General features: G+C 35.3%; 1 protein-coding gene across 1 annotated transcript in view; it reads right to left on the reverse strand.

The window, feature by feature from the left end:
* Positions 1 to 22,314, reverse strand: part of SASS6 (SAS-6 centriolar assembly protein) — a 53,553-nt gene that overhangs the window by 19,260 nt on the left and 11,979 nt on the right. The window contains exons 7-14 of the mRNA XM_021690216.1: positions 22,176 to 22,295; positions 12,316 to 12,507; positions 9,195 to 9,389; positions 8,996 to 9,085; positions 8,742 to 8,921; positions 8,293 to 8,374; positions 7,015 to 7,151; positions 4,320 to 4,448 (exon numbers count right to left, since the gene is read on the reverse strand). Coding sequence (XP_021545891.1) covers positions 4,320 to 4,448; positions 7,015 to 7,151; positions 8,293 to 8,374; positions 8,742 to 8,921; positions 8,996 to 9,085; positions 9,195 to 9,389; positions 12,316 to 12,507; positions 22,176 to 22,295 — 1,125 coding nt within the window. The remainder of the gene's footprint in view (positions 1 to 4,319; positions 4,449 to 7,014; positions 7,152 to 8,292; positions 8,375 to 8,741; positions 8,922 to 8,995; positions 9,086 to 9,194; positions 9,390 to 12,315; positions 12,508 to 22,175; positions 22,296 to 22,314) is intronic.

Raw genomic sequence — 22,314 nt, forward strand, 5'->3', positions numbered from 1 at the left:
ACCCAGGCACCCCTCTTTTTCCCATTTTTAAATTAGGTTCTTTGTCTTACTGAGTTATGAATCCATTATATAATTGCCAAAGCACTGTATGAATACCTAGATGGAAAACAACCTGATCATCCATTAACACAGCAGTAATTATAGCGCATCCATATACAAAGAAATCATTAAATAACAAAAACATTCTGATACATGGAAATGGACCTATTCCATAATACTGTTGAATGAAATAAGGCACAGAACACTAGGCATGTACTATTTTTGCTTAAATACACAAACCCTTATGTATACAAACATACATACAGAGGTACACACATATATACATTCCTGTATACACTTCAAATATTTTTGGATTTTGGATTTCTTTTTTGTTTGTATTTCAGTGGCTGGCCCAATTCACCTTGATAAAGGCAGCATTTAAACTCCAACATCAGTTTCCACTTTCTTAACTGCTAAACTATACTGTACATAATACGGTAGTGAATAGTATATGCATACAATTCACAAATAAATATTCATAAGAGATTCAAGCTCAACGTGTTTTGTTTTATGTTTTGTTTTGTTTTATTTTTGGGGATACATAATCAAAAGGATATGGAGATCAGTGATACAGGAAACCCTGAAAGTCTTGCTATGTTTAGGAATATCCTTGCTATAATGATTCCTCCAATTCTTGAAGAACTATAAAGGTAATCTTTTAAGTCATATTTAGACCTATAAACGAGGCAACTATCTGGAAAGTATGTGCAGTATTTCTTGTGCTCACTTTGGACATTATATATATTCCTGGAAAGCTGTTTGAAATAAAAAAACAATTTGAAAAACAGTGTGGAGGTTCCTCAAAAAGTTAAAAAAAACTACCTTATGGGGGCACCTGGGTGGCTCAGTCAGTTAAGCGGCTGCCTTCGGCTCAGGTCATGATCCCAGGGTCCTGGGATCAAGCCCCGCGTCAGGCTCCCTGCTCAGTGGAGAGTCTGCTTCTCCCTCTCTCTCTGCCTACTTGTGCTCTCTATCTCTCTATCAAATAAATAAATAAAATCTTAAAAAGAAAAAAACAAAAAAAAAAAACTACCTTATGATCCAGCAATTGTACTACTGGATATTTACCCAATGAATACAAAAACACTAATTCAAAGGAATACATGCATCCCTATGTTTATAGCAGCATTATTTATAATAGTCAAGATAGGGAAACAGTCCAAGTATCCATGAGTTGACGAATGGAAAAAGATGTGGTATATATCACAATGGAATAGTATTCAGCCATAAAAAGAATGAAATCTTGCCATTTGCGACGACATGGATGGAGCTAGAAAATATAATGCTAAGTGAAATATATGTCAGGCAGAGAAAGACAAACACCATATGATTTCACTCATATGTGGAATTTAAGAAACAGAACAAGCAAAGAAAAAAATGTGTGTGTGTGTGTCAAAGAAAGAAACAGACTTTTAATTATAGAGAACAATCTGATGGTTACCAGAAGGGAGAGAGGTGGGGAGATGGGTTAAATAGTTGATGGGGATTGGGCGCCTAGGTGGCTCAGTTGGTTAAGCGACTGCCTTCCGCTCAGGTCATGATCCCGGAGTCCTGGGATCGAGTCCCACATCGGGCTCCCCCTTCTCTGTGGGGAGCCTGCTTCTCCCTCTGCCTCTGCCTGCCACTCCCCCTGCTTGTGCTCACTCTGTCTCTCTCTGTCAAATAATAAAATCTTTAAAAAAAAAAAAAAATCCTATAGTTGATGGGGATTAAGGAGTGCACTTGTGATGAGCACCAGGTGATGTACAGAACTGCTAAATTATTATATTTTATACCTAAAACTAATAATACTGAACATTAACTGGAATTAAAATAAAAACTTAAAAATAAAATGAAAAAGCAATTCAATCAAAATTCTCAAGAAAAAAATTGATCCCAAGATGCAATCACTTTTGAGTATATTGATATTGATATTAAGGAACATAGTATTCAAGAAAGAACTGTTGGCAAGGATGTGGAGAAAAAGGACCCCTCACACACAGTTGGTGCGAATGCAAACTGATGCAACCACTGTGTAAAACAGTATGGAGGTTGCTCAAAAAATTAAAAATAGAATACCATATGATCCAGTAATTTCACTACTGGGTATTTACCCAAAGAATAAGAAAACACTAATTTGAAAAGATATATATACCCCCGTTTATAGCAGCATTATTTATAATTCTGGAAGCAGCCCAAGTGTCCACTGATAGATGAACAGATCAAGAAGACATGGTATATATATACAATGTAATACTGCCCAGACATAAAAAAAAGAACGAAATCTTGCCATTTGCAACAATATGGATGAAGGTAAGGGTATAACAGTATGTGAAGTAAGTCAGTCAAAGAAAAACAAATACCACATGATTTCACTCACATGTGGAATTTAAGAAACAAAACAAAACAAAACAAAGGGAAAAAAAAGAGACAAACCAAAAAACAAACTATAGAAGACAAAATGACGGTTACCAGAGGGGAGGTGGGTGAGGGAATGGGTGAAATCAGTGAAGGGTATTAAGTGTACACTTATCTTGATGAATATTGAATAATATATATAACTGTTGAACCACTACATTGTATACCTGAAATTAATATAATACTGCATGTTAATTATACTGGAATTTAAATTTTAAAATAAAATATGGACAAATAAAGTTAACAGTACAAGAGTTAGGTAACACTGTAAAAAAAAAAAATAGTACTCCTGTGAATATACATATCTAATGCTCTTTAACAAACAATTCAAGAAAAGCCTGCTAAATGTACCTAAATACTCTTTACATAATGATAGTCTAAGCATAAAAACTCATTTCACTGAGAATAATCAATAGCTTCAGATGATAGTTAAAAAGTCTTAAAGAGTTAAGAAGAAGCACAGGCCTAAGCAACACAGCCAGCTTATTTTTCAGGAAGCCCAAAACTAATTTGATAAAGGGTTTGTAATAGCAATTTCAAAGTCCTCAGTTCAAAATATTCTTTTCAGGGACGCCTGGATGGCTGAGTCAGTTAAGCATCTGATTCTTGATTTCAGCTCAGGTCATGTTCTCAGGGTCGTCAGATTGAGCCCCACGTCAGGCTCCATGCTCAGGGGGCAGTCAGATTCTCTCCCTCTCCCTCTGCCCCTCCCCTCCTGTGTGCATGTTCTCGCTCTAAAATAATCTTAAAAAAAAATTCTTTTCAAAAACATTTACTTGTCTCTATGATTTACAAAAAAAAATCAATTTTCTTTTTTTTTTTTTTAAGATTTTATTTATTTATTTGAGAGAGAGAGATAGTGAGAGAAAGCACAAGCAGGGGATGGGTGTGGGAGAGGGAGAAGCAGACTCCCCAATGAGCAGGGAGCCCAATGCGGGGCTCAATCCCAGGACCCTGGAACCATGACCTGAACTGAAGGCAGATGCTTAACTGACTGAGCCACCCAGGCACCCCAAAAAAATCAATTTTCACCTAAAGTTAGGACTGAAAATAGAATCAGTGGCAGTCTGGGTGGATGAAATTATTGTGAAAGTAAAATTATAATACATGTGAAAACAATATATACCCCTAAGACATTAGTAATAAGAATGATGATAGGGGCGCCTGGGTGGCTCAGTTGGTTAAGCGACTGCCTTCGGCTCAGGTCATGATCCTGGAGTCCCTGGATCGAGTCCCGCATCGGGCTCCCCGCTCAGCGGGGAGCCTGCTTCTCCCTCTGACCCTCCCCCCTCTCATGTGCTCTCTGTCTCTCTCATTCTCTCTGTCTCAAATAAATAAATAAAAATCTTTAAAAAAAAAAAAAAAAAAAAAAAAAGAATGATGATAAACTCCTCAAGGGGGTAAAAAAAAAAGCCTTAGCAAATAAATCACATTGGATGAAATGCTAGGCCTATGCTATTTAAGATAATATCACCAAAACTACATTTTAGAATATGCTATAAGTCTGCCTTATCAGATCTTTAAATCCTGGCAATAGAATCCAAAAATGTCACCAGAGCTAATACATCAGCAGTATGAAGTCAGTAATGCTAGTCAGGTTTGAGAGTTGTAATAGAGAATGAATAAAAATGGAATAAGAGGTTGAATGGGAATAAATAAAATTTAAGCAGACTGATGTCCAGCTTTTTATAAATTATACTCACTCAAGAAATACCATATAGTACAGAAAGAATTTCCCGTAAGCATAAACTAGATATTTGGTAATATATTTATCTATTACCTAATAGCAATTGACTAAAGACTAAGATTTAAAATAAAAAAATATTTGTTTGTTAATAAGTTGCTACATTTTCCCCCAAAAAAGTATTAGTTAATTTGTCTACCTTTGGTCCTGAAATTGGGTGGATGGTATTTTTGGTAGATATAGGATGAGGAAAGGTATTCTGGAATGCAAATGCAGAGGAGACAGGATAACCAATCCCACAAGTTGGGTAAGTCAGTCTACCATCAACCTAAAAATGAAAACATAAAAAGGTTAAGGATGAGATATTAATTCTAAATAGTATTTACTGATCCACGAGGCACTAGCATCTGTTATAATACTTAAAAGCACTATCTTAGAGGCCAATTTTATCATGACACCACAAAACTCTGCTTTATTATAATAGCATGAGGTTAGGATAACTTTAAGCTTTCTAAAGAGTGGCTGTGCAAGCTTAACAAAATAAGCCACTGGACTTGTCTTTGAACTGAGTTTAAACAATGACCTCTTTGAACCATCTTGGTTCCCTATACGTATGTATGTCTTCCATTCCTGAAAAGGGGGCTGGGGGAATGATGGAGTCATAGATCAGTAAGCCAATCAGATATAAAAATAATTTTCTGCCAGAATGAGAACAAGACATGTGTTCTTTTTTTTTTTTTTTTTTTTTAAGATTTTATTTATTTAGGGGCACCTGGGTGGCTGAGTCGTTAAGCATCTGCTTCAGCTCCAGTCATGATCCCAGGGTCCTGGGATTGAGCCCCGCGTCGGGCTCCCTGCTCAGTGGGAAGCCTGCTTTTCCCTCTCCTACTCCCCCTGCTTGTGTTCCCTCTCTCACTGTGTCTGTCAAATAAATAAATCTTAAAAAAAAAAAAAAAGATTTTATTTATTTATTTGACAGAGAGAGAGACAGTGAGAGCAAGAACACAAGCAGGCGGAGTGCGAGGAGAAGCAGGCTTCCCGCTGAGCAGGGATCCCGACGGGGGGCTTGATCCCAGGACCCTGGGATTAGGACCCAAGCCAAAGACAAATGCATAACGACTGAGCCCAGGCGCCCCAAGATATGTGTTCTTAAATGGACTAATTCATACAATAATTTGCTTTGCCACTAATTTTCAATATGGTGGCACCACCATTAACAAATATCATGAAAAGAGTTTATAAGAGAACAACTGAAACACAGACCTTAAGAAGCAATTGTATACATCACTGGCTGCATGACAAAAAACACCTTCTACATAGCTATTTATCATAAGTCATTAAGGTTAAGCTTGTCAAATTTTTCAAGTTTGTAATTCAGTACTGGGCATTTCTTTCCACACCTTTTTGCAATTTAGCAAAAATCTATTCCTTTTTTTAAACATCAAGTACAATCTGAATTAGTAGGATAGATTTAAAATTCAATTAGGTATTTGCATTTTAAATCCTCTGCCAATGCTCTTCAATCAAAAACTACCAGAAACATACCTATAGGTGTACACCGTGGATTTACTGCTCCTTGCAAACAATGGAGACTGCATACTGTGGGAAACCTAGTAAGAGGGGTGTGGCAGTATGCAGGTGTTAAAAGGGACTTATTTACTGGACATATATGTATTAGGTGGTTTAAGAGACAGTTTAATAAAGTGTGGCTTTGTTGTGGGTCAGATGCTATCTGGAAATGGGGATAATTGTATGACTGAGTATCTGAAATAAATCTTAGATTATTTCATAATTAGATAAGTCGGGAGGAATGTATTTTTTTTAATTAATTAATTAATTAATTTATTTGAGAGAGAGAGCATGAGAGAGGGGAGGTCAGAGGGAGAAGCAGACTCCCCGCCGAGCAGGGAGCCCGATGCGGGACTCGATCCTGGGACTCCAGGATCATGACCTGAGCCGAAGGCAGTCACCCAACCAACTGAGCCACCCAGGTGCCCCGGGAGGAATGTATTAAGACCAAAACTGTAATTGGTAAAGAAGGAGCAGTCAATCATGTTAGCCAGGATAGGAGGATGCTTGCCCGTTTTGTGGTTTGGCAATGTTCATTTTTTCAAAATTGTGTTCAGAAATGATTATGAGGTGGTCTTATTTTTTTCTTGATCTGTCACAGTCACAGAGTGGCCTTGCCTGATGTTGATATTCTGTGAAATTAGTTATGTTCAACAGGAGAGCCCCAAAGCCTAGCTGTGAGTACCAGGCTAGCTCTCCTAGCAACACCAGGGCCTTGCTGATAGTACCAAGCCAGCTCCCATATGTAAGGAGCTGCTCTTCATTTTCTCCTAATTTCTTGCAAGGAGAAAGCAAAAGCCCTGGTCCTAGGAGCTAGAGAGCTTAGATATCATAACTAATTCCTTCTAGAATCTAGAGCTGACTGATAAAAGGACATTTCTCTCTTTTTTTTTTTTTTCTTTCTCAAATAGAATTCAGTTTAGGCTCCTATCATAGTTCCAAACTTGAGCCCAAACTTTATTCTCCCTTCTTAAGGCTCCCAGAATACTTCCTTCTTCAGCACATTTGGCGTTACTTTAGTTATTACTGAATGATTTCTATATCCAATTAAATTTTTTCATATTTTTATTTCAAATTTTTATTTAAATTCTAGTTAGTTAACATATACATCCAATAAAATTTTAAGCAGTGTGCTTTTGAAATACAGCCTCTTTGTTAGGAGCAAGTATATCTGTATGTCTCACTTCTAAGTGGGACTTAACCTTTACCTCACTCAAGTCATATTAGTACCAGCACCTGAAGTCATGGAGACTTCCTCATAGTCTGGGAATATTTTGGTTTTAGGTAATTTACTCAGACCACTCACATCTTAATTTAAAACTTACCACATTAGAGTTAGGAGAAATCCCACTTCTGATTATGTTGCTGCTAGAATGTACAGGTGGAGTGGTAGAAGGTCCCAATACATCTTGCTTTCTCACTAGCTGATTTTCATTTAGTTCTTTATTTAGCCATGTGATTACTTAAATAAAACAAAACGAGGTAAAGAATTTTGACTATTTTTATTTTTCTAAAACTTTAAACATTTAAAAATTATATTGAGATTTTAAAAATTTTGTCTTTATTTTTATTTATTTTTTTAAAGATTTTACTTATTTATTTGACAGAGAGAGAGAGAGAGATAGCAAGGGCAGGAACACAAGCAGGGGGAGTGGGAGAGGGAGAAGCAGGCTTCCCGCGGAGCAGGGAGCCCGATGCGGGGCTCGATCCCAGGACCCCAGGATCGTGACCTGAGCCAAAGGCAGACGCTTAATGACTGAGCCACCCAGGTGCCCCCAAATTTTAAGTCTTTAAAACTACCTCATATCACAGGAGAATATAGGTTCACCTAAATTTTTGCCATTAAAGATTCTTATTTTAACAACCGCCACATAGAACTCCTTATGCTATTACTATCAGAAGCATATATTTCTGGGGCACCGGGGTGGCTCAGTCGGTTAAGTGCCTGCCTTTGGCTCAGGTCATGAACCCGGGATCCTGGGATCAAGCCCCACATTGGGCTCCCTGCCCGGCGGGAAGCCTGCTTCTCCCTCTCCCACTCCCACTGCTTGTGTTCCCTCTAGCAGTCTTTCTCTGTCAAATAAATAAATAAAATCTTTCAAAAAACAAAACAAAACAAAACGTATTTCTGCTAGTCAAGGATATCTTTGAAGGCTTTCATTTCTAGAATGATATCTTACAGTTTATTTGAAGTTCACACTCTTGTCTGATAACCAATAAAAAAACTGAGAAAATGTTAAAGGTTTAATCTTATATTTTAGTTTCAAATAATTCATGTTATTACTATTAGATAAATACAGCAATTAAAGTAAGTAGTGAAGAACTTTAATTAGCAAAGAATTTAAACTACTGTCAATATTTTCAACACTTAATTTTGGGTTACTGACACATGTAATATGGTTTTCTTTATAATGGTAACTGTTTTACAGGGCAGTTGATATACAAGTTACTATAGCAAAGACATGAAGACCATATATTTAAAACCGAAATTATTTGGATGTAGCAATATCTTGATTTACCCAAACTTTCATGAATTCAAATAAAATTTTCAGATTAAGAACACATTTGCAAACCTCATTTACATAAAAAGGTAAAATACTTACACTTTTCATTATTTTTTAGAAGTTGTTTGCTTTCTTCAAGCTTTTGAACAGTAGCTTCTAACTGTTCTTGTAATTTGCACACCTGCAATGTCAATCCTCATCATAAGTATAATAAAGGCTAAATACTTAAATGTATTTCTATTAATTAAATAATTACTATTAACTACTATTAAATAAATGAATTATAGCTCATCTATGTAACACTGTATATGTATACATGTATATACACATGTACTGTACATATATATGAACACTCAAGGTATCTGAGTCATGATAACTAACTTTTCAAATTGAAATAGGTTAACTTCTATTGAAGCTAGTCATGTTCTTTTTGGGGGGAAAAAGTGAAAGCTCTTCTCTAATAAAGTAGAAATTTTAAAAATACATCTGAGAAAATTTGTTATACTTTGCAAATAGTCACACACGCAAAAATATAAAATATTCACTACCTCTTCCTCTTTAATTCGGAGAGACTGTCCAACATCTTGTAATTCCTTTTGTTCCTTTTGTAATTTGTCTTCCTTCTCAGCCAAGAGTTTCTCTTGCTGAATAGTGACTGTATTCTTCAGTTTTAATTTACCCATTAAAGTTTTCAGATCCCCCTGTAACTTCTTGATAATTTCATTTGCCTGTAAAAGAGCTTTATTTGTATCTCTTTCTTACCCTAATGAAATTTAATATTCTATTATTTTTAAAAACAAACCTTAAGAAGTTCCGCTGATAATGATTTGATCGTAGCTTCAAGTTTTCCTAGTTGTACCTGATTTTTCTCACCATTCTCTTCTAAGGCAACCTGATACATATTTTTTAAAACATGAATAGTTAATAGGATGTTTGTGTTTAAGAAAAGCATCACTTGTAAATGTGATCACGAATTTTTTAAAAAAAATGTTTAAATAGACCTTTTGTTCCTGGATTGTATCAAATGCTTCTTTTGTTCTTAAAACAAGCTGGTCCTTATCCTTGATTTCCTGTTCTAAAACAGCCACTTTTGTTTGTAGCTGATTAATACGCTTTTCTTTTTCGTGGCATTCGGCATCTAGTGTAGAATTCTCTCTTCGCAAAGAGAGGACTTCTTGCTTAGCCCGCTGGAGCTCCTAGAGGAAGAAAAAAAATGATGCAGTATGAAAAAGAGAAGTTGGCTGCTCTGGTTATTTATAATTAAGATGTTTAAAATTTAAAAAAAGGCTTCAATAATTTTAAAGTTCTAGTACTGATTTTTTTTTAAAAGATATAGATATACACTCTAAAGGTGTATGTAACTCGTAGACTTGAAATATAATTGTAAAATACACTAATATCTAATTCAATGACAACAGGGAAAATAATCCTGATTTATGAATAAATTACTACAACTTTTAAAAACTAGTAACAAGGATTTTCTGGTATCTTGAAATTTACACTTCAAAAAAAAATCACTTGGGTAGTAAATGTCCATTATAATAGAATTTCAAAAACAAAATAAATAAATAAAAAGGCCTATCTTTCTACCACGTAAGCAGTGGTTCTCAAGCTAGTATGCATACTGAAATCACCTAGGGAGCTTTAAAAAACCTATTGATGCCTGGTACCATCCCCAAGAGAGTCTTATTTATAGTTAGTATGAGGTATGGCCTGGGCACTAGGACGTTTAAGAGCTCTGCAATGGAGGGGCGCGTGGGTGGCTCAGTCCTTAAGCGTCTGCCTTTGGCTCAGGTCATGATCCCAGGGTCCTGGGATCGAGCTCCACAACGGGCTCCCTGCTCCGCGGGAAGCCTGCTTCTCCCTCTCCCCCTGCTTGTGTTCCCTCTCTCGCTGTGTCTCTGTCACATAAATAAATAAATAAAATCTTTAAAAAAAAACAAAACAAAAAGAGCTTTGCAGTGGATTCTAAGGGTAGCCAAGGGTGACAACCATGATCCACAATTAACATTTTGCTCTATCTATATATACCGATTTTTTAAAAACTGCTCATACTGTGCAGTTTTATAATCAACCTTCTTTATATATTATAAATATCTTTCCATGTCAACAAATACGTTAACACTTCTGGATTTCCTCTTGGTTCACTCTTTAAAACAAAACCAAGCAAATATAATTGTTAATTAAAAACAGATTTTTAAAAATCTAGGACAGATTACTTCCCAATCAGCTAATACCAACCAAATACTGCCAGTATACACAAGTCCAGGATATAGTATTCCTAGATAATTTTCATTTTTAACAAAACTTTACAAGGTAATTTTATAGTATTATGCCATACTGGTTTTAGAAACAGACCCTGCTATCAGACAGACTTGAATACAAATCTAGGTTCTTTGGTGTAATCTTGAGAATTATTTAACCTCCCTAAATCTCCATTCCCTCATTTGTAAAACAGAAATAACAAACACTTCATAAATTACTCCACTTAATCTTCATAAAAACCATAATGCAAACTGCTTAGCATAATGCCTGGCACACAGTAAATAATAAATGGCAGCAATTATTTTTAGGGCACTAATGCCTAAAAGGTAAATTTAACATGATTAGGTAACAATACTCAGAGGTTTAAAAAAAAGTTCCCAGTGCAACAACATGGATGGAGCTAGACAGTATAACGCTAAGTGAAATAAGTCAGAGAAAGACAAATACCATATGATTTCACTCATACATGGAATTTAAGAAACAAAACAAATGAGCAAAGGGAAAAAAAAGAGAGCCAAGAAACAGACTCTTAACTATTAAGAACAAACTGATGGTTACCAAAGGGGATGGGTGAAATAGGTGATGGGGATTAAGGAGTGCACTTGTCACGAGCAGCAGGTGTTGTATGGAAGTGTTAAAACACTATATTGGACACCTGAAGCTAATATAACACTGTATGTTGACTATACTACAATTAAAATTTTTTTAAAAAGTTTCCAGGACTCATAATTTTAAAGTCTTAGCAAATCTTGGAAGAAATATTTTGATTAGATTATATAAAACCCATATAACAGAGCACACTGTTTTTAAAGTGGCCAATTTCAGGGCTAAGATAGAAGAAGTCATACGGCATTACAACGACTATCCAATGTACTAGGAAGGCTACAGTATTTTACAAACTGGTATGAAAGGTAAAGGGAGCAGGGAGGATGCACTAAAAACACCTACTGAGGCAGAATACTGAGGATCGGAACATAAAAATCAGTCAAGATTTAGTTTCCTAAGCACAAGAGACTGGTGAAATGGAGTGGGAAGTCTCATAAGCTTGAGTAACACTGGTGATCTTTGTATTTAAATATGACAGACTTAACAAAATCTATGTTTTCTGATTAATTCATGACAATAATGTATAATGCTAGGAAGGAGTCTATCATCAGGGCCAAAGAATCAACAATGTGTCACTACAGCAAGATTTTCAAAATGGCTCTGTTGCCTGAAAAAGGGAGTACTAAAGACAAGCAAATAAGAGGATTCCAATCCTTGCTCTTCCACTTACTGGCCATGTGACCTTGGGCAAGTTACTTAACCTCTCTGTGCCTTAGTTCATCATCTGCAAAATGGGGATAATAGTACCTTCTTTAAAATAATTGTTATAAGAATTAAATGGGTTAATATATGTAAAGCAGTTAAACAGCACCTGTCACACAGCATATGTTCAGTATGCCTTAGCTATTATCATTACTAATATCATTATTATTATTAGACACAACTTCATGTAGTTGTCTTGACATGTTAAGTAGGTTGAAAGAACCAGTCCTGTCAAGACTGAATATGCTGAGCTATACAGACACTGTGTGGATATTAAAAGTACACTGAAAAATCTAAAGGCTGTGTCAATGAGCTGCTCCTCAAGACCCTAACTAAAAATATCCAAGTTTACCTCAGTTCTATTTTGAATTATCAGATTCATCAGATTTTAGATTCTCAATTTTTTTTTTTTTGGAATGTCTGATTACCCTAAGATCACCAAGACATCCTTGCAAAGCAGAGAAACAGCCTGCACACAAGTAATAAAGTCACCAAATTAAAATGTTATTTTAAATTGGGGGTGGGGGGAACAAACCCAAAGTTCAATACCTCTTCAACACTAGACAGTTTTGTTTTAAGTTCTCTGATGGTAGAGTCTCCTTTATATTTCCTTTCGGTTAGGTCTTTATTAGCTGCTTCCAACTCAGATAATTTGTTTTGTAGTTGCTGGATGTTTCGTTGATGGAGGATTTCTAAATCTTTTTTCTGTTGTTCATGCTGCTGTTGGTACTGTACCTGTGCCTGTAATAAAAATATAGTACCAAAATTCAAAACAAACAAACAAAAAACCCAAATACAAATACAGGAAGATTTGAAGAAAAATAAATTTTATTTTTCTGTAAGATTATAAAATTTCCCTGTTTTAAAGAGGATCTATTTTCTTTTCTTTTTTTTTTTTTTTTAAAGATTTTATTTATTTGACAGAGAGAGACACAGCGAGAGAGGGAACACAAGCAGGGGGAGTGGGAGAGGGAGAAGCAGGCTCCCCACTGAGCAGGGAGTCCGATGCGGGGCTCGATCCCAGGACCCCGGGATCATGACCTGAGCCGAAGGCAGACGCTTAACGACTGATCCACCCAGGCGCCCCAGAGGATCTATTTTCAATTATGGATTTCATGAAGAAGAAAGGTCAACAAAGGCAAATTTACCATTATGATCTTGTCCTTAGTTTCTGCTTCTCTTAAACCCTCAAATATTTAGTATAGTCTTCAAGTTAAGGGAAGAATCATATATGATTAGGTTAAAAAACTACAAAATAGTGTGAACCTATTTGTGTTAAAAAAAAAAAATGAGCAGGTACATAGGGAATTTCCAGTATTCATTTTAAATACCATTATATTGTTTCAGTTTTTTACAACAGTGTATATTTTTTATAATAAAAAAACCCTAAAATTATAAAATTGACAAGGAATTGTTCATTAGTTCAGTCTTACACTTAGTAGCAACATTTTATCCATGATAAAATTTGAACACAGTTTAATTGTGTAATCTCTGGTGCCTGTCTGAATCATACCACAAGTCTATGTTTATCATTTCTATTGATGAACACTATCAAATCCTAAATACCTTTCAAAAATAAAGTACATTTTTCTGATTATGAAAGTTATACATACTCTTAAAGGCACAAAGAAAGAAATTACAAATAACCAATAATTTCATCCAGGGAATCACTCTAAATATTTAGGAATATTTGTAATATATTTATTTGGTGAATATATATTCCTAATATATTTATACTGACATCACCTGTACACATAGAATATACATATTTAAGTTTAACTAATTAAGATCAAGCCACATTTATACAACTTAATCATGCTTTTTATTCCTTAGCATTTGTACCTTTTCAAGATTTTATTTATTTTAGAGATAGAGCGGGAGGAGGAGGAGCAGAGGTAGAGGGATGCCCAGACTCTGTGCTGAGTGCAGAGCCCAACGCAGGGGTCAATCCCATGACCCTGAGATCACGACCTGAGCCAAAATCAAGAGTCAGACGCTTAACCAACTGAGTCACCCAGGCATCCTGCATTTGTACCTTTTCATACCATAAAAAAACTCTGTAAACACTTTAATAGCTGCACATTATTCCATTCCATGGATATACCATAATTCATTTAAACCCTGTATTACTATGGACATGGACTTTCCAATTTTTCACATTTAGAAATAAAACTATGATTGCTTTTGTATACAGACATACATCCAAAATTCAGATTATTTCCTTATGATCAAATTATAGGTCAAAAAATGTAAACAGGGGCACCTGGGTGACTCAGTTTAGCTCCATGTTGGGTGTGGAGCCTAGTTAAAAAGAAAGAAACCAAAAAAATAAACAGATAACAAAACTTGATATAAGTTCCAAAACTGCATTCCAAAAAAGTTGTACCCATTTAAAAATTCTTACAAGAACAGGGGAATGTCTCCCTCATAAAATACTTGAGGAATTTTATATAACTACTTTAAAATTCTCTCATTTTTTGAAAAATGGAAAGGAGGGGAGAAGGGAACAAAAGAGAAAAACAGAAAAAGTCCACAAAAGACTGAAAATGTAACGTGGGAAGAAAACACTGAAGGAGCAATCAAGAAGAATAAAGAGTAAACTGGAAAAGATGCTAACGTAACTGTTGAAGAAGGTAATCAAACACACTGAAGGCAATTAAGGCAATAAAAAAGGACTGGTTTTATCCCAGTGATCATTAGTATTTTGGAGTTTTTGTTTAAAAAAAAGAAAGAAGTATGAGGGATAGGACTACCTTTACATTTTCTACTCTGTTCACTGCAGGTGATTCTGATACACACTAAAATTTTAAAGTCACTGCCTATAGGGCACCTGGGTGGCTCAGTCAGTTAAGTGTCTGACTTTTTTTTTTTTTAAAGATTTTATTTATTTATTTGACAGAGACAGAGATAGCGAGAGCAGGAACCCAAGCAGCGGGAGTGGGAGAGGGAGAGCAGGCTTCCCGCCGAGGAGGGAACCCGATGTGGGACTCAATCCCAGGACCCTGGGATCATGACCTGAGCTGAAGGCAGATGCTTAACGACTGAGCCACCCAGGCGCCCAGTGTCTGACTCTTGATTTCGGCTCAGGTCGTGATCTCAGGGTCATGAGATCAAGCCCTGCATCAGGCTCTGCACTGGGCATGGAGCCTGCTTGAGATTCTCTCTCCCTCTCCCTCTGCCCCTTCCACTACTACCCCCCTTCCCACACGCACAAGCTCTCTAAAAATAAATAAAATAAAATCCATTATCAGTTATTACATTAGATAAAAGTGGAAAAAATGACATGATTATTTGATTAAATCCCCCAAAATCACTATATCTGACTTAGCACTCTTTAACTCTCAGGACACAGAACAAAAGAAAACTTTCTCCGATGCAGAGCAAACATGATTCTTAAAGATGAGATATTTTAAGTTATTTACCAAAAAAAGAATAGAATGAGGAAAGGATTTCACTACTATTTAGCACTTTTCTGTACAAGAAAAAAAAGACACTAATCTTAAAAAAAAAAAAAATTTACCATTTTTATACATTATATATTTACCTGAAAAACCTAAGACAATCAGTTCTAAAACTATCAGAATCTGTAAATATAATGTACAATTAATGAGTACGACATTAATGCACAACAACAATCAAAATTATCACAATGGTGGGACATAGATGGTCCAATTTATACAGCAAAAAACTATAAAATCTCTAGGCATATTTAGTAAGAACTGTAAAAAAAAAAAAAAAAAAAAAGAAAGAATTCAGAGGGAAATAAAAAGCAAACTATAAGCCTGTTTTAAATAAGACCTGAATAAATGAAAAGATATTCTCTCTATTGGGTTAGAAGATCTGAAAGATATTAAGTCTCCCCAACACTCCAGAAACAAGCTTAAATATACAAAGGAATTTAGAATATATTAAAAGTTGCATTTTAAATCAGTGGAATATATGGTATTGGAACAAATGACTGACTTTATGTCAAAAAATACCTATCTCATACTGTACTCCACAAAAATATGCCTCAAACAGATTAAAAAGTTAAATACAACAAAAAAAATGTAAAAGTATTAAAAGAAAATATTGAAGGAATAGATTTTATAACCTTGGGTGGCAGAGGCTTTCCAAACATGAAGCTTTAGACCATAAAAGCAGAGATTGACAGATTTGATGACATCCAAATAAAAAGAACCATATAGGGCAAAAGGCAACAATAAATAGTAAAAGACAAAGGCTGGGAGAAAATGTTTATAATATACATAATAAAGATATACTATGCCTACTTTATACCACAGAGAAATGAAAAGGCAAGCCACACACAGAAAATATTCATAATGCATGCGTCTGACAAAGGACTCAAGTCCAGATCATACAAAAAAATCCCTACAAATCCATAGGTAAAATACTAACAGTCTAATTTAAAAATGGGCTAGGAGTGCCTGGGTGGCTCAGTCGGTTAAGTGTCTGCCTTTGGCTCAGGTCATGATCCCAGGGTCTTGGGATCAAGCGCCATGTCAGGCTCCTGCTCAGCGCAGAGTCTGCTTTTCCCTCTGCCTCTGCCACTCCTCCTGCTTGTGCTCTCTCACTCGCTCTCTCCTTCCCTGTCTTAAATAAATAATCTTTAGGGGTGCCTGGGTGGCTCAGATGGTTAGGCGTCTGCCTTCAGCTCAGGTCATGATCCCCGGGTCCTGGGATCGAGTCCCACATTGGGCTCCCTGCTCCTTGGGATCCTGCTTCTCCCTCTGCCTCTCTCTCTCTATCTCTCATGAATAAATAAATAAAATCTTTAAAAATAAATAAATAAAAATGGGCTAAAGATGAAAACAGGCAAGAGTATTCTTGAACTTCACATGAGAATATCCAAGTGGTCAATACACATATGAAAATGTGTTATTATAAGGTATTATCATACACCCTCAGAATGGCAGTGTAAACTGGTATTCCACTTTAAAACAAAAACTTATCAACAATAACCATACTATGTAAAGAGAGCAAACATCCACCAACTGATGAATGTATAAAGAAGATGTGGCGTATATACACAATGGAATATTACTCAGCCATCAAAAAGAATGAAACCTTGCCATTTGCAATGACGTGGATGGAGCTAGAGTGTATTATCCTAAGCGAAATAGGTCAGAGAAAGACAAATACCATATGATTTCGTTCATATATGCAATTTACCAACAAAACAGATAAACATAGGGGAAGGGAATAAAAAACAGAAAGGGAAGCAAACCATGAGACTCTTAGTGATAGAGAACAAACTGAGGGTTGATGGAGGGAGGTGGGTGGGGGACAGGCTAAGTGGGTGATGGGTATTAAGGAGGGCACTTGTTATAATGAGTATTAAGTGTTATATGTAAGTGATGAATCACTAAATTCTACTCCTGAAACCAATATTGTACTATATGTTAACTTGAATGTAAATAAAAATTTGAAGAAAAAAAAAAAAAGACTATAACAAGAGACAAGGACACTGTGTAATTATTAAGGAGACAATCCAACAAGAAGATATAAAAATTGTAGATATTTATGCACCCAACATATATTTTTAATGCACCCAACATATCTGAGGAGCCCCAAATACATAAAGCAGCTAATAGCAAACATAAAGGAGTGAATTGACAGTAATACAATAATAGTAAAGGACTTTAAAATCCCACTTACATCAATGGACAGATCATCAAAACAGAATATCAACAAGGAAACAGTGCTTTTGAATGACATATTGACAAGACAGATTTAATAATATATACAAAGCATTCCATCAGAAAACAGCAGACTACACATTCTTTAGACCATAAAACAAGCCTCAACAAATTCAAAAAGATCAAAGTCATTCCATTCATCTTTTCTGACCACAATGCTATGAAATTAGAAATCAATCACCAAAAAAAAAAAAAAAAATCTGGAAAGAGTACAGATACATGGAGGTTAAATAATATGTTGCTAAACAACGAATAGGACAATCAAGAAATCAAAAAGGATATCAAAAAATACATGCAAAAAAATGAAAATGAAAAAATGGTTCAAAATCTTTAGGAGGCAGCAAAAGCTGTTCTAAGAGGGAAGTTTCTAGCAATATTGGCCTACCTCAAGAAGCAAGAAAAATCTCAAATAAACAACCTAACCTTACACCTAAAGGAGCCAAAGAATAAACAAAACCCAAAACCAGCAGAAGGAAATAAAAATTATAGCAAAAATAAATGACACAGAAACGAAAAAACAACAACAATAACAACAAAAAAGGACAGATCAATGAAACCAGGAGCTGGTTCTTTGAAAAGATCAACAAAATTGATAAACCTTTAGCTAGACTCATCAAAAAAAAAAAAAAAAAATACAAAGGGTCACAAGAGAATTATGAAAAATTATATGCTAACAAATTGGACAACCTAGAAGAAATGAATAAATTCCTAGAAGCATATAACCTCCCAAAAAAAACTCAGGAAGAAAGAGAAAGTTCAGACCGATTACCAGCAATGAAATTGAATCAGTAATGAAAAATCTCCCCACAAACAAAAGCCCAGGACCAGATGGCTTCATAGGTAAATTCAACCAAATATTTAAAGAAGAGTGAACACCTATTCTTTTCAAACTATTCCAAAAAATAAAAGAGAAAGGAAAACTTCCAAATTCATTCTAGGAGGCCTGCAGTACCGTGACACCAAGATCAGATAAAGACACAACAAAAAAAGGAAACTTCAAGCCAATATCCCTAGTGAACATAGATGCAAAAATCCCCAACAAAATAGTAGCAAACCAAATTCAAATACACGAAAAAAAAAAATCATTCACCATGATCAAGAGGGATTTATTCCTGGGTTGCCAGGATGGATCAATATTCACAAATCAATCAATGTTAACACATATCAATAACAAAGGATAAAAACCACATGATCATCTCAATAGATGCAGAAAAAGTATTTGACAAAGTACATCAATTCATGATAAAAACCCTCAACAAGGTACATTTAGAGGGAACATACCTCAACATAATAAAGGCCATTTATGAAAAACCCACAGCTAACATCATCCTGAATGGTTTTCCAAGATCAGGAACAACACAAGGATGTCCACTCTCACCACTTTTATTCAACATAGTACTAGAAGTCTTAGGCACAGAAATCAGACAAGAAAAAGAAATAAAAGGCATCCAGATTGGTAAGGAAGAAATAAAATTTTCACTATTTGCAGATGACATGATACTATATATAGAAAACTCTAAAACCTCCACCAAAAGTTACTAGAATAAATGAATTCAGTAAGATCATAGTATACAAAATCTATGTATAGAAATCCATTGCATTTCTATACACTAATAATAAAGCAACAGAAAGAGAAATTAAGAAAGTAATCCCATTTATAATTGTACAAAAATAAGATACCTAGGAATAAATCTAACCAAGGAGGTAAAAGACCTATACTCTGAAAACTATAAAACATTGATGAAAGAAACTAAAACTGACAGAAACAAATGGAAAGATATTCCATGCTCATGGATTAGAAGAACAAATACTGTTAAAACGTCATTACCCAAAGCAATCTACACATTTAATGTAATCCCTATCAAAATACCAACAGCATTTTTCACAGAACTAGAACAAATAATCCTAAAATTTGTATGAAGGCACAAAAGACCCCAAATAGCCAAAACAATCTAGAAGAAAAAAACAACAACAAAGCTGGATGTATCAAAATCCCAGACTTCAAGTTATATTACAAAGCTGTAGTAATCAAAACAGTATGGTATTGGCACAAAAACAGACACAGAGAACAAGAGAACAGGACAGAAAGCCCAAAACAAACCCACGATTATATGGTCAATTAATCTTTGAGAAAAGAGGCAGTAATAGGCAATGGGAAAAAGAGAGTCTCTTCAACAAATGGTACTGGGAAAACTGGACGGGTACATGCAAAAGAAGGAAACTGAACCACTTTCTTACACCATACACAAAGATAAACTCTAAATGGATTAAAGTCCTAAATGTGAGACCTGAGACCATAAAAATCCTAGAAGAGAGCACAGGCAGTAATTTCTCTGACGCTGGCCATAGCAACATTCTTCTAGATATATCTCCTGAGGCAAGGGAAAGAAAAGCAAAAATAAACTATTGGGACTACATCAAAATAAAAAGCTTCTGCACAGTGAAGGGAACAACTAACAAAACTAAAAGGCAACCTATTGAATAGAAGATATTTGCAAAGGACATATCTGATTAAGGGCTAGCATCCAAAATATACAAAAAACTGATACAACTCAATGCCAATAAAACAAACAATCCAGTAAAAAAAATGGACAGAACACATGAATAGACATTTCTCCAAAGAAGACACAGATGGCCTACAGACAAATGAAAAGATGCTCAATATCATCATCAGGGAAATGTAAATCTAAAGTACAATGAGCTATCATCTCACACCTGTCAGAATGGTTACAATCAAAAACACAAGAAACAAGTGTTGCTGAGGATGTGGAGAAAAAGGAACCCTCATGCACCTCATGTAAACTGGTGCAGCTGCTGTGGAACAGTATGGAGGTTCTTCAAAAAATTAAAAATAGAAGGGCACCTGGGTGGACAGCACGTTACACATCTGCCTTCAGCTCAGGTCATGATCCCAGCGTCCTGGGATAGAGACCTGCATCGGGCTCCTAACAGGGAGTCTGCTTCTCCTCTCTCTCTGCCACTTTCCCTGCTCATTCTCTCTCATTCTCTCTCTCTAAAATAAATAAATAAATAAATAAATAATTGTTTTAAAAAATTAAAAATAGAACTACCCATGGGCGCCTGGGTGGCTCAGTCGGTTAAGTGTCTGCCTTCGGCTCAGGTCATGATCCCAGGGTCCTGGGATCAAGCCCCGCATCGGGCTCCCAGCTCAGCAGGAAGCCTGCTTTTCCCTCTCCCACTCCCCCTGCTTGTGTTCCTTCTCTCGCTGTGTCTCTCTCTGTCAAATAAATAAATAAAATTAAAAAAAAAAAAAAAGGAACTACCCATAAGGGCTCCTGGCTGGCTCAGTCAGAAGAACGTATGACTCTTGATCTCAGGGTCGTGGGTTTGAGCCCCAGATTGGGTGTAGAGATTACTAAAGAAAATAAAGTTAAAAAAAAAAAATAGAACTATCCTACTATCCAGTAATCACACTACGGTGTATTTACCCAAAGAATACAAAAACACTAATTCAAAAGGATATATGCACCCCTATGTTTATTGCAACATTATTTATAATAGCCAAATTATGGAAGCAGCCCAAGAGTCTACCGATAGATGAATGGATAAAGATGTGGGGTGTTTGTATGTGTGTGTGTGTGTGTGTATATATTTATATTCCATTATATGTATATATTTATATTATATCCCATTATATATATATATATAACTATTCAGCCATAAAAAGAATGAAATCTTGCCATTTGCAACAACATGGATGGAGCTAGAGTATAAGGCTAAGCAAAGTAAGTAAATCAGAGAAAGACAAATACCATATGATTTCACTCATATGTGGAATTTCAGAAAAAAAAGCAAATGGACAAAGGAAAAAAAGACAAACCAAGAAAGAGACTCTTAATTATAGAGAATAAACTGATGGTTATCTGCGCAGGGGCATGGGGTGGGGGAATAGGTAAAACAGGTGATGGAGATTAAAGAGTACACTTATGATGAACACTCAGTAATGTATATTATTGTTGAATTACTATATCATACACCTGAAACTAATACAACACTGTATGTTAACTATACTGGAATTAAAATTAAAAACTTAATAAAAATGAAAAAAAAGAATATGGGGAAATAAGTAATGTCATACACTATCTTTTAGACTTGGTACAACCTTTCTGGCTAGCAAATTTGCAATATCCATTAGTATCTTAATAGGTATATTGCAATCTCACTTCTAGGAACAAAGAATGTTCACTGTAGTTTATTTGCATCAGCCAAAATACTGAAGCATTTAAATGCCCACCAGTTGGGTAAGTAGTTAATTTATGTTGTACCCAAATAATGAATACTATGCAGCCACTAAAAAGGAATATCTGAACTGATAAAGAATGACCTATGATGTCATGTTAGGTGAAAAAAGTTACAATCAATATATACTGTGGGACCTCATTAGCATAGAATACAACCAAAATCCACTATGTGTGTACAAATATATAATTTACATATTTCTAAATTTATAAATATGAACAAATATTTATAAAGGACACATTATTTACATATAAAGAGAAAAGACTGGGAAAACATATCAAAATGTATATAAATTACCTCTAGGTAATAAGACTTTTAATGAGCAACATTTTTTTTTATATACTTCTGTAATGTTTGAACATATTAAAGCAAGCATATATTACTTTTATAACTAACAAAATGACTAACAGCAGCAACAAAATAATTTTCTATTTTCTTTAACATTCATACCTGCAAGGCCTTTTCTTTCTCATTTGTCAGTTCCTGGGAATGTTTATTTGACAATGCAGCTGTGTGTGATGCCCATTCATTCTGCAACTTATCTAATTCTTGGATTTTTTCTGATAATGTCTGTATTAGAGTTCAACAC

Source organism: Neomonachus schauinslandi, chromosome 4 (assembly GCF_002201575.2).
Source record: "Neomonachus schauinslandi chromosome 4, ASM220157v2, whole genome shotgun sequence".
Taxonomy (NCBI): domain Eukaryota; kingdom Metazoa; phylum Chordata; class Mammalia; order Carnivora; family Phocidae; genus Neomonachus; species Neomonachus schauinslandi.